The sequence below is a fragment of the Neurospora hispaniola genome, assembly GCF_033458365.1.
Source record: "Neurospora hispaniola strain FGSC 10403 chromosome Unknown B0T23scaffold_2, whole genome shotgun sequence".
NCBI classification, from domain to species: domain Eukaryota; kingdom Fungi; phylum Ascomycota; class Sordariomycetes; order Sordariales; family Sordariaceae; genus Neurospora; species Neurospora hispaniola.
Window position 1 is genome coordinate 1,109,103 of NW_026944407.1, and position 11,784 is coordinate 1,120,886.

The 11,784-nt window shown below is 51.1% G+C and overlaps 3 protein-coding genes and 1 non-coding gene across 4 annotated transcripts; 3 read left to right on the forward strand and 1 right to left on the reverse strand.

The window, feature by feature from the left end:
- Nucleotides 1–532: 532 nt before the first annotated feature.
- On the forward strand, nt 533–3,592 carry B0T23DRAFT_332198 (COG4-domain-containing protein). The gene is made up of 2 exons (XM_062835737.1): nt 533–2,171; nt 2,230–3,592. Exons 1-2 carry the CDS (start codon nt 714–716, stop codon nt 3,466–3,468), a joined length of 2,697 nt encoding a protein of 898 aa, XP_062695166.1. The 5' UTR covers nt 533–713; the 3' UTR covers nt 3,469–3,592.
- Nucleotides 3,593–4,440: 848 nt separating this feature from the next.
- On the forward strand, nt 4,441–4,539 carry B0T23DRAFT_t75. Its single transcript has one exon. It is a non-coding gene; the product is annotated as a tRNA-Ser (tRNA).
- A 2,128-nt stretch (nt 4,540–6,667) lies between these two features.
- B0T23DRAFT_393219 (uncharacterized protein) lies at nt 6,668–7,189 on the forward strand (the record flags this gene model as incomplete). Its single annotated transcript, XM_062838064.1, has 1 exon — nt 6,668–7,189. One exon carries the CDS (start codon nt 6,668–6,670, stop codon nt 7,187–7,189), a length of 522 nt encoding a protein of 173 aa, XP_062695167.1.
- A 3,640-nt stretch (nt 7,190–10,829) lies between these two features.
- Nucleotides 10,830–11,432, reverse strand: B0T23DRAFT_426079 (uncharacterized protein; the record flags this gene model as incomplete). Its single annotated transcript, XM_062839956.1, has 2 exons — nt 10,830–11,189; nt 11,274–11,432. The coding sequence occupies 2 exons, from the start codon at nt 11,430–11,432 to the stop codon at nt 10,830–10,832; spliced, it is 519 nt and encodes a 172-aa protein (XP_062695168.1).
- Between the last annotated feature and the right edge of the window lie 352 nt (nt 11,433–11,784).

Here is an 11,784-nt window from a genome sequence, read left to right on the forward strand (position 1 = left end):
ATATGAAGTGTCTCGTGGGCTCTCCCACTTCAGGGGCATCATCAAGTCCGGGTGGCCGGTGTTGGGGTTACGGCAGTATGTAGGTGGGTATCACAAGCAAACGCAAAACTTGAGATTTCCCTGATGCTTTGTGAGTCTGTATGATTGTTTATAGTGGTGATAAAAAAAAGTGTGCAATGAAGAGTGTAGTTAGTAAATCGGTTATAGTCGCCTTGTAGGGGCTGATGGTACGTAGGTGGGAAATCGAGCCCTGTTCCTAAGACCTACTTTACTGCCTGCTTCATCGTACATTTCATATACATCTCAATCAAGATACGAATGGCAACATTGGCTTTGACGACATAATTAAAAACCTAATACTCTCCATAAGTGGAAAGTTCATACATAGTTCAAGGGTTGGTGAACGGTTGGTGAACTTGGTTGTTGTTTCGAGCTGTAAGGTACCTAGGTACGTGTTAGCGTAGGTAGAGGTAGAGGTATGTAGAGGTAGTGTATCCCGGGAGGCGCCCCTGCGGTGGGGCTTAATCACCGCCTGTCGTTTCTAGTGGCCCCCAGACTGCCCGCAGTGACATCTGTCCCTCCCGCTCTACCCAGTCTCAAACGTCCTTCACCAGATCTATAGCTTCGAAACATCGAAGCCCCAACGTACACGACCACGAAGGGCATCTAGTGCAAAGCAGCGATGCGTTGCCAGCGTCGATACGGCAATACCGATGTCTGCCCTCTCCAATGGCGTCGATACCACTGCTTCGTCGTCGAAGATGCCCTCCACAGCTCCAACAAGTACAGCAGCTAAAGGCGCCATCAGCAATAATATCACCACCACCATCCCCTCCTCGTCGAATCCCTCTTTAAACAGCGCGAATGCTACGACCAAATCCCACGATAAGACCACAGCACCGCTCTCCCTTCGATTACCACTAAGGAGCATCACCAACCCCCAAAATGGCAGCAACAGCAATCCGACCACAGCAGCAGCAGACCCGGTCCTCGCGGCCTTGCGCACCGCCTCGTCCTCGTCCGACATCCGCGCCGCGCTCGCCGCCCTGCACGTCCGTGAATCGTCCCTGACGAGCCGCTTATCCTCCGTCCTCGCCTCGCACCAGGACCTCGCCCGCTCGCTCTCTCGCCTTGACAATTTGCGCGCCGGCCTCGGCTCCCAGGTCATCGCCGCCCGCAGCGTCAGCAACAACATGCTGGCCGGCGCCGCCGACACGGCCAGCCACCTGTCCAGCCGCGTGCGCCAGCTCGACCTCGAGAAGCAGCGCGTCGAGGATACCCTGCGCGTGGTCGAGCTGGTGGCTGAGTTGAAAGCATGTGTAGCCGGAGTGGTCGGCAGCATGGGCGCACCGCAGGACTGGGAGGCTGCTGCGGGGTATATTGCGAGGGCCGCGAGGGTCCCGGAGGAGATTGTGAGATCAGGATTCGCGGCTGCGGTGGTGCCGACTGTTGAGGTGCCTGATGCCCCTTGGGTGACGTTGGAGAACGCAAGGGAGAGCTTGTGCGTGTTGTTCTTGAGGGAGTTTTGGAAGGCGGCGAAGGAAGATGATCCGGCCAAGATTACGCGGTTCTTCAAGTTGTTTCCGTTGATTGGGCGGGGTGATGTCGGGTTGGATGCGTATGGGCAGTATGTCTGCCAGGGCGTGGCGAACAGGGCGAGGGCGATTTTGAAGGATGGTGTTGGGGCGGTGGGAGGAGCGGCTAATGCTAATGCCCCGCCGACGCTTCGGCCGAAGAAGGACGGCATCTTCTATGCCAATGCATTGAACCTGCTGTTTGGACATATTACACAGATCGTCGATGGCCATGGCGGGCTGGTGGAGAGGCACTATGGCGGGGGCAAGATGATCAAGGTTATTGAGCGGTTGCAGGGCGAGGCAGATGTGCAGGGCGGCATCATCGTGGACTCTTGGAGTGATGAACGCGGTGTTGACCGAGCATTGACGGATGTGAAGAGTTATCCATTCTCGTTCCTTGTGCAAAGCTTCCTACCCCAGAACCGTGGGTTTGGAGCTCCACCACGCCTGAACTCGCCTGCTCCCGGCACCGATGGTCGCAACAGCGAAGATGAGGGTGTCAACATGAGGGAGGTAGATGCTCTACTCAGCGAGATTGCCATCATGTTGAGCAGGTGGTCTGCCTACTCCCATCTCCTTGCGCAAAAGTGCACGGTAAGTTTTTCCACATGCTCTTCGCTGAGAAACCGAGCTAATTTCGATGCCTTTCCAGGAGCCTGGAGTTCCAGAAGATGCACCACTAACCATGCCCGAGGTGCTCACCAAATCCAATCTGAACCGAAAGGTTTCAGGCAAACTTGTCATGCCCTATAATGTTCTAACCACTTTCTTCTTCCGGCGATCTGTTGAGAAAGCGTTCCAGTTGGACGAGTGGCCAACCGGATTGTCCTTGCGGATGAGCAAACCTATCGACAGCAGTCCACCATTCATCATCTCGGCAGTTGAAGATGTCATGTACATCGCGAACACCGTGATCATCAGATCTATCTCTACGTCTCAAAGAGGCGTTATCGATTCTGTCCTCCCTACAATATCGAGCTTATTGGGCTCGGACTTTGTCGGTATGATTCAGCGCAAGATGCGCGACGAGTGCTACCCCAAGCCTGTGATTCAAGGCGGGTTCCCACCAGAAGACAAAATCATCCAGTTCATCGTACTCATCAACAGTCTCGACATGGCCGAGGAATACCTCTCCCGCATCATCACCGGTATCCTGACTCCGGGAGAACAATCAGTCAACGGCGGCACCGGAGCTTCCTCGCAGGCCAACTCCCTCAAGAACTCGTTCCCATTCAAGAACGACCTCAAAGAAGTGACAACCCGCCTGAACAACCTCCACCACTCATTCACAGCAAAGGCCACAGAGCTGCTCGGCGAAGGAATCAAAGTTCTTTTTAGCCAAGTCGTTCGACCACGTCTGCGGCCTATTCTCTCCGACACCTTCCGCGACGCCGACTACACCATGACGGAGGAAGAGCTCCTCGACCTGTGCGCTGCGAACGACGAAAACGAGGACGACGTGCTCGAGCAGGTGACGCGCCGCTTCGAGGAGGGCTGGGACGCCCTCATGAAGCCCATTGCGCGCCTTATGACGTCCAAGACTTTCAGTACCGTCCTGGACCACACGGCGCAGCACCTGGCGCGCTGGCTGGAGAAGCGCGTGTGGAGCTACGCGGGTTCTCAGACTAGGGGAGCGAGCCCGTATGGCGCCATTAGGATGGAGAGAGACTTTAGTGGGATTATTGGCACCATCAGCAAGGGCAACTATGCGGTGCGCGAGGTGTTTGGGAGGACGTTGCAGATATTGATGGTGGCGAATATGGAGGATGAAGAGTGGGAGGAGCTGATTGTTACAGATGGGGCCGGGGGGGAGGATGGGGAGGATGATATGTTGTGGGTCCTTGGTGAAGATGAGAGGAGGAAGGCAAGGACGATTGTTAGGGTGGCATAGGTTCTTGTGATGTTCCAAAAGCATTCCTTCCACAGCACAGCGCTTGTTTTTTTAATTATTTTTCTCAACCATATATAATATATATTGGGCGTTTCTTGTTTCGTTCGACTACCACTGGAGAAAACAGCACGCTTGCGGTAAAGGTCGCTCTAGTCTTTCGTCGTCGATTACACAGCTCCTGCTTGGAAACAGCCGGACCAAAGGGCCACGCAACTACCCCCTCGTCTACATACCCTGGCTTCAACGAGTCCCCGCTGCCTCTTTACCGCGTCTTGGGTACCGAGGGCCGTTGATGTCTTTTCTCAGTTGTATGGACATTATGTACAGTCCAAGACTGGCTGGTTTGTTAACTCAAGACACCTCAACCCGCTTCCCTAGGACTTTTACATATCTGACTAAATTCGCTTCGTTCTATGAGGGGGAAAACAACGGGGCAAACAGCCACTTTGATCAAATCTCTCGAGGTTGTATTTTGCAGAGTTTGCATCTTCGACAATCGGTGGCTCCAGTTTATAATAGGTTTGAGGGAAGAAAAAGGGGTCGTGAGACACACGGAAGAGTTGGAAGGGGCCGAGAGGATAATGAATTGTGTTGGTTCCTTTTGGTCTTTGCAGGTGACCGGCTTTCACGTCATTCCATCCCTGAATATAGAAGTCAGCTTGCCCACTCGAGCTTTTCTATTGTTCATTTGAGATTTTGTTTTGTTCCTGGATTGTTCAAGTCGCACAGAATATGGTATGGTATATTCTGAATGCATTGCGCTCAAAGGTGTGCAAGTTGAAGAAACTATTGCGCAGTAGGTCGGACTATATAGATACAGCGAAATCCACATTAGGGTATCTAACTTTCCATTGGCGCGATGACCGAGTGGCCTAAGGTGTTTGATTCGAACTACCCATTCGAGGCCTATCAAATCTCTTTGGCTGTTCCATATAAGTAAGTCATCTAATACAAAATGTTAACCAAATCCAAGGCGCGATGACCGAGTGGCCTAAGGTGTTTGACTCGAACTACCCATTCGTAACCTATCAAATCTCTTCGGAGGCGCAGGTTCAAATCCTGCTCGCGTCGTTCTATTCCTTTTTTCTTTTACTTTTTGCATCTTCTGTATCTCTTCTGCAACTTCTCTTTTTCACGCCAGGGAAACTGTGCGTTTTTATCTCTCTTTGATATTGATTTTCTTTTTTGCGTTGCTTGGCTTTGCTTTGCTTTCCGTCTAGTGACTCCATGAGCATAACATTTTTGCCGAGCTGAATCTTCGGAGAGATTTACAGGTAGGTACCACAAGCGCTCTTGCACAATGTCCATATAATCGTCCGACACAGTAACACAGCAACGTCAGATACGGGAAGGTACCAGTCAGAGGTCGGAACACCGAATCCTCCTTCCAATATTCTGGAATGTCTTGAAAATCGCGTCTCGCCGCTCCTAACAGAGAGGGCCATTCTCCCTTGCCGTCTATGCCATCGATGATGTGACGGACGCACGTCATGTCCCGTGACACCCAGGCGAATTGCAAGTAGGTCAGTCTGTCGCCAGCTTCAAGAAAGGTGGAACACCAAGCAGCCTGTCTGGATCGCCGGTAACCCTCGGCGACATCAGTCCATCAGAACGGCTGCTGAGGGCCTGAGTCAGACCGCCCACGACCAAGCGCATATAAAGGAAATCCTTGTCCCCTTTATCCGCGGCTTGTCATGTAGTCTAGGGTGTCATTTACATAAAATATGGGCGTCGCACTCCGCATCGAGTTTGATCCTGCTGCGAATGCGTGGAAGACAGGAGAAGTCAGGGGGGCAACAGCACGGCAGCAAGCATGCGGGGTGGCATCCGACGTGGCACGTATTCAATGGTGAAGGATGCCTTCTCTCATTCCATGTCTTGACGGTGACGCTCTCGCAGGGCTGGCGACCGCAACGGCAACCAACATGCTTCCAATTTTCTGTTGAGTCCTCTGAGCCGGATGCAACCTCACCGCATCCGGGGACCCAGAATAAAAACCTTTTTTAGAGGTAAGCAAAGGATTGTGGGCTCGCTTGGGAGTCTGGGCTGCTGAATACCATGCGAGAGCCTGGCGAGAGCCTGGCCGATGCATGCCAAGTAGATGGTACGACTACCATAGTCAGCAAGAAATATCCGGCATTCATTTTGCTAAATTGCGATGGTCAGGGAAGAGGCCGGATCGCCAGCAGTGGAAGGAACTGGATTGAAGGTGTCACTGTATTGGATGGTGGACACGGGCCACCTCAAGATGGAGGGTGGATGATGTGCTGGATGCGGTCGGTGGGCTGTGGTGCGGGTGTCTGAGTTGCCCGTCCATGTCTGTTCCTTGCATATTTTCAGGTACGAACCAATCAGACCGCACCGGCTTCACATGTTGCAGGGTACCTGATAGGGGGTTCCTGTTCCCGCCTTTTTGCGATTCTCGCTGGTCAAGCGGCTTGCGCGTTCGCTCGGCCTTTCTTCCAACATCGTCCCGCCTTCTTCATCGTCCAGCTTCGACGCCCAACAAGGGACAAGGGTGATGGCAATTCCCGGGGCAACAGGACAGGATCCCTGCCATCTCTTTCTGATGGTTTGCCTTTGAACCAAAATTTTATGTGTGTATTGCGGTCCCCCAGTCCCGCGGCGGGTCCAGGCTTGGGTTGTCAGCCCAGGCTCCTCCGATAGTCGAGTGACAAGGCCTCTGAGTGCCAGGCACAGCGTGACAGCGGAGCGAGCACACATCCAGCTGAGTGCCGCATGGCAAGTGGCACTGGGGTCGGTGCCGAAAAAAGTCTTTTTTAACCAGCCGCAGGGGCTGGCCAATCGAATCACCTGAAGAAGTGGTGGAAGGAAGCCAATTTAGCTCATCGATTTTGCGTCCAAGCCACCCGTTGGAAAGCTGCCCTCCAAGGGACCATCGATTTGATTTAAAAGGGCCTGTTTCCACATCCTTCCCCAGTTAATGCCGCTCTCTCGATCTTCCTGCTTTCTTTCCCCTTCAACCAGCGCTATCCCAGCACTCATCACACTCCTTTGCTTGTCGCTCCGGCTTCAGCCCCACGCTCCTTCACAGCACATCACAATTATCAGCGAGTGAGAATCCCGAGGATCTACCCTCTCCGTCCGTCCTTCGACACCTCCAACGTCAGCTTCGTCGAAACAGCTCAGCCCTACAACACGCACAGCGACAGCACCTTCACAAACAAACATTTTCACAATGCAGTTCAAGAGCATCCTCACCGTCTTGGCTACTGGCCTCTCTCTGGTTGCCGCTCAGGCCGACGCCGCCGACAGCACCATGACCTCCACGGCCACTATGACTTTGACTGTCACCATCACCTCCTGCAACCCCACCGTCTCCAACTGCCCCGGCAACGCTCCGGCTACCAGCACTAGCACCAGCACCAGCTCCATCGAGACTTCCAGTGTCGTCCTCACCACCTCATCGGTGGCTCCGGTCGAGACTAGCTCTTCTAGCTCGATTGTCGTCATCCCCAGCACCAGCTCTTCGTCTACACTATCCTGGTCCTTCCCTCAGGTCAACTCGACCACTCTTGCTGGTCCTACCGCCAGCCAGCCTCTCACCTCGGCTTTCATCACCCAGACCCAGAGCGCCGTTGTCACTGCCAGCCAGCCCGCTGGTCCTTCTTCCCCCGTTACCGCTGGTGCTGCCGGCTTTGCCGCCCAGTCTGGACTTTTGATGTCCGCCCTCGCCTTGGGCGCCGCTCTCTTGGCTTAAGTGTCGTGATCTCGCTCTGTGGCTGGGTCATGTACATACGAGCCATCTGTTGCATGATCATCATCACAACCACCATCATCTGCGTACCATTTATTGGAGCGTATTAACGACCGCATCCGAGTTTCTTTCTTTTCTGGTCCTACTTTTGATTTTCGATTCTGAATACTCACGGATGATACCCGTATCTTTCAATTCTCAAACAATGGGGGATGTTATGTGGCTTGGGGCTCTTTGATGGGGAATTAACCTCTTTGTTTGATACCACGAACCGGGCAAACTGATACAAGAAAAAGAAAAGAAATACCTTTCTGTAGTTTCTTTTATCCTCAGACACGTATTTGTTCATTGGGGCTACTGGTTGGCATATTCTTGGAAAGGTTTTAGAAAAAGGGAACTCGGCACCAAGGGCTTGTTGGTTTCGAGGAATCTATTAAGCCAACGGCATCGTGGGCGGGCAAAACATGGTATCTATAGAAAAAAGATTTTATGTCGCATACGATATGTGCCGCCGAAAATGGAATAGGATATACAAGTCACGAACTGAATGATTCTTACGTGTGGCCATGTTCCTCCCAACTGACGTAACTAGTCTCAGCCTCTTGTTTCATGTTTAGTTCAGCCTTATTATCGTGGAGCAAATACCGATGGACGATAGAATAGGCTTTTGAGACCTTGTCTCATTTCAGTCCGCCTATGCCATCATAAAATCAGTTCACTCAAGTACACTACTAGTGATAATCTCACTGACGTGGTGTAGGAAGAAGGCTGATCTCCGCCCACGAGATGGACACTAACGTCGTCGATCGTTCTTTCGTGTACCATAGTGTACACTACAGTCTTCACCCCTGCAGTTGCAAACCCCTCCCTCTTTCCATGCTAAAACCCTACGTATTGCACAACCAGTTGAGCGCCAGATATACAGGCCTGTACTGCGACAGCTAACTGCGTGTAGTTGCAGCAGTGACGGCCAGATCAATATTTGCATTACCAGGCGTCAAGTTATAGTGGGAGTGAACACTTATACCCCTGTATCGGGGCTCATTGACCTAGTCTACCTACTTTCCACTCTGGTCCGTCGACGATCCTCTATGTCTAGTGGCCTAAACGCCTACTTCGAGTCAATGCGCTGGATGTTTCTGCAAATACTCTCCTTAATCGCGATAGATTTTCGCTGCCAGAATTTTGAGTTCCATTAACACAAGAGTAAAGACTGTATGTTCGATCAGCCTCAGTGCGAATATTACCTAGGTACATACATACACGAACGCAAATTCCAATCCACAGTGGTAACTGAAGCCATCGCAAACCCAACAGCAACACACCCAACGTAGTCGCCGGTATGGTGTTGTTTTGTCTAGGGTGAGGACATGTATTGAGGAAACTTGATGGACTTTGGCGGCTCTCAAACTTCCTAATACGTAGTGCACTCTATCTCCCCTGGATCCCTCCGTCTTAGCAGTTTCCCTTGGCACAGTTTGCGCATAGGCTCTGAGTTCCTGGAACTACCGCCCTGCACCCGTGTGTCGCGTGGTGATCACAGGGCTTATCGGCCATGATGGAATTGATGATCTTTTGTTATCTATCTTCACTGTTAGCATCAGTCATTGCTATCTCTCCTGCCATGAAATGCGTACTTCCTCTCGGTATTTTCTGTGTTTTCCTTGGTGGTTGGCTGACTTCGCGCAAAGCATTTACTACTGTTTTCGAACTGTCGAACAGTGGAGGACGAAGGCTGTGAGAGGGGAGCGAGTGACTGAAGAGAGCGAGTGTGTGGCAGAGACAGTCAATATCGATGAGAAGGTTACCAGGACCTTCCTTATACCGACCTAATTACATCCCTACGAACAAGAGAGGAAGGGGTTTTTAAAACTTCTTATATTTTCTCCTTACCATCGATATCATCTACTTACTCCCCGTCTTTGACTCGGGTACGAGTAGGTACACCTATGACCTTGTCCAACATGGGTATGTAGCAACAAAGGGTACCGGCGATGTGGTTCGCTGACATACGCTAGCTGTTGTACCACGTTTCTTTGACTCTTGTTTTCTGTTCCTGTTGTTGCATGCTCGCAGGAACCGCATGTCTTATGATCAGTGGGAATGGAAGGTGTGACGGGTAAACAATTCTAGACTCCCGATTCGGTGACCCAGGATGACCCAAGGTGACGCAGGGTAGTGTTAGAATAGCTTTGACGTGCAGTCAAGGGGAATACTACCACTGCAATAGTTAATTTAGGTAAATGTTACTCCAAAAGTATAAATCTGAATGCCTCCGTTCTCTTCTGGATTGGACCCAGAGCACATACATAGTTAAGTGTGCTCTGCTGATGGGATGTTACATTCATCCATTCAACAAGGTTTAAAAGCGGTGTAGAAACTGTAGATATGGCCATTGACCAATAATTTTATCCTTACCTTGTCTTCCCGACCCCCCATGGCCATATGTCTTCCCGGGGTTTTGGCGCTATACACCATCCTTCACCGAACTTCAATCAATGAGTTATTATAGATGTCACTTTGATTTGGTCATATTCTGAGTACCTACTCACCGACACGAGCGACATGTCGAAACGCTGCAGCTGCGAGGTCATATCCCGATTTCATACCTCTATCTGAATGACTGATTCAAGTTCGGCACAACAGGTCGTTCCTTCCAAACACAGTCAATTTTAGTCGTCTTCCTACCTACCTTATCTATCACCCATTCCACCCACTTGAAACTTTACTTGACTTCATCTCTCGCTATGAACTTTTGCTTACCTACTGTTGTCAACTAGGTCTAATAGTATCCGCTAAACTCATGATGCACACCACCATATAAGCTAACAGGACATGAACTGGTGCCGGCCACGCCAAGCCATCGTTAACAGCGAAGAATACCTAGGCACTCTTATACACAGCGAACGGAGTGAATGATATACATTATCAAAAGCCAAACCCGAGCTTTCTGCTTCTTTGAAATCCTATCGAAAAACCCCTCGAGTTGTGGACTCTTAGCTGGATACCACCGCGTGCGGTATTTTTTTTTCGACAAATTTACCTAATGGTACGTTCAGTTTCGAGCTGTCAAGTAGATGTGAGGGGGTTTTATGTAGAAATTTGGCGAGGATGTTGATAGTCGGTTGAAACTGCGTAGGCAAGAACCCCTACCTCCTCTGGCTGAACGCCTTTCAGGCGACATGGTATCGGAAGCCGGGATGGCAAATTCTACTCGTTATTTCAAGTCCCCGCCATTCACTCATTTTCATGAGAGGAGACAATAAGAAGTGGTTTTTAAGAGTACCTAGATAAGAGCACGGGACTTGGTGCCGGCGTGTTAACGAAGGAGAGCCTTCAAACACCCATGGGTGGTCAATTGGAGTCACAACGACCGGTCAAATGGTCTTTTAGGGTTGATCCTCAGCACGAAGACATCAACGGTCGTCGATTACCGGTTGATATCGGAGAATGGTATGAGCCCAACATCGTATTATTTATTGATTCCATCCCCAGAAAGAATAACTTTCCACTCTACGTCACCCGCTGGGTAGTCGGTATCTCTCTTTCCGGGTACCAAAGTCCCCATTGCATGATCCTTTCTCCATGTCATCCACGTAATCTCTACCCCCTAAATCGTCATCATAATCGTTAACCACCCAATTTAAGGCTGGCTAGTCCCCTGAAAGTTGACGCTAGTACTCTTCTGGCCGGCAGCCGCCTTGTCAAGCTCAATGTTCTTGTTAAGCTTTTTGGTCTCCTCAGCGATCTTGGCCGAGTTGTCCTTGCCTCCCTTGGCCTGCTCGATCTGCATGGCGAGAGTGAAGAGCTTAAGCTTGAGGACCTTGTTCTTGATCTTGCCAACCTGGAGCGCCGCGCCGGCCGTGGTCTTGGTGCCGCCGGCGGCCTTGATAGCCTCATTGAAGCCGCCAGCCTTGGTCTCAGCGTCTTCGGCTGTCTGGCGCGCGGCTTTGATAATGGCCAGGTCGGCGGCGGAGACGGAGGCCAGGTTGTTTTCGTCGACCTGTTTGTGGGAACTGTTAGCTGCGTGTTGTGGGAGGGAAAAAGCAAGATGTGAGGAATGACTTGCGGGAAACTTGGCCTGGACTTCGGCCAGGGCGTTACCGCCAACGCCGCTGGAGACTGAGAACTGGGAGTAGCTTTGGGCAGAAAGTGCTCGCTTGCTTAAGCCCCGAGTGTCAACATCGCAGGGCGCAGCGAGGGCGGAGGTAAGGAGAGTGAAGACAAAGGCGAACTTGAATTGCATCTTGACTGGTGAAAAAAAATTGTGGAGCGTAGAGGTGATATAGATATGGAAAGGGAATGGAACGTAGAGAATGAAGAAGATATAACTAAAAGACAGCACAGCTGTAAGTCAGAAAGAGAATGTTATTTTGAGTGAAGAGCTTTGAATTAGAATGGAATGGGAATGAAGGAAACAAATCGGTCATTCTCTTGCAGGATGGTCTGGCATCTTAAAGAGCGTGTTGATGACCGCCTTGGTTGCAACACGTTCATCCGCTTGAAGCACTACCCGGCCATTATCATCTAGGTACCTTTGATTCCCAGTTTCAACTGAAAGCCTCCTCGATTTTAACATATGCCTGCCCCTCGAACCA

Excerpts from the sequence above, each read along its gene's own strand:
- B0T23DRAFT_332198 (XM_062835737.1), top strand. The coding sequence starts at position 714 with ATGTCTGCCCTCTCCAATGGCGTCGATACCACTGCTTCGTCGTCGAAG. Across the intron at positions 2,172-2,229 it reads TCCTTGCGCAAAAGTGCACG|GAGCCTGGAGTTCCAGAAGA; the intron begins GTAAGTTTTTCC and ends ATGCCTTTCCAG.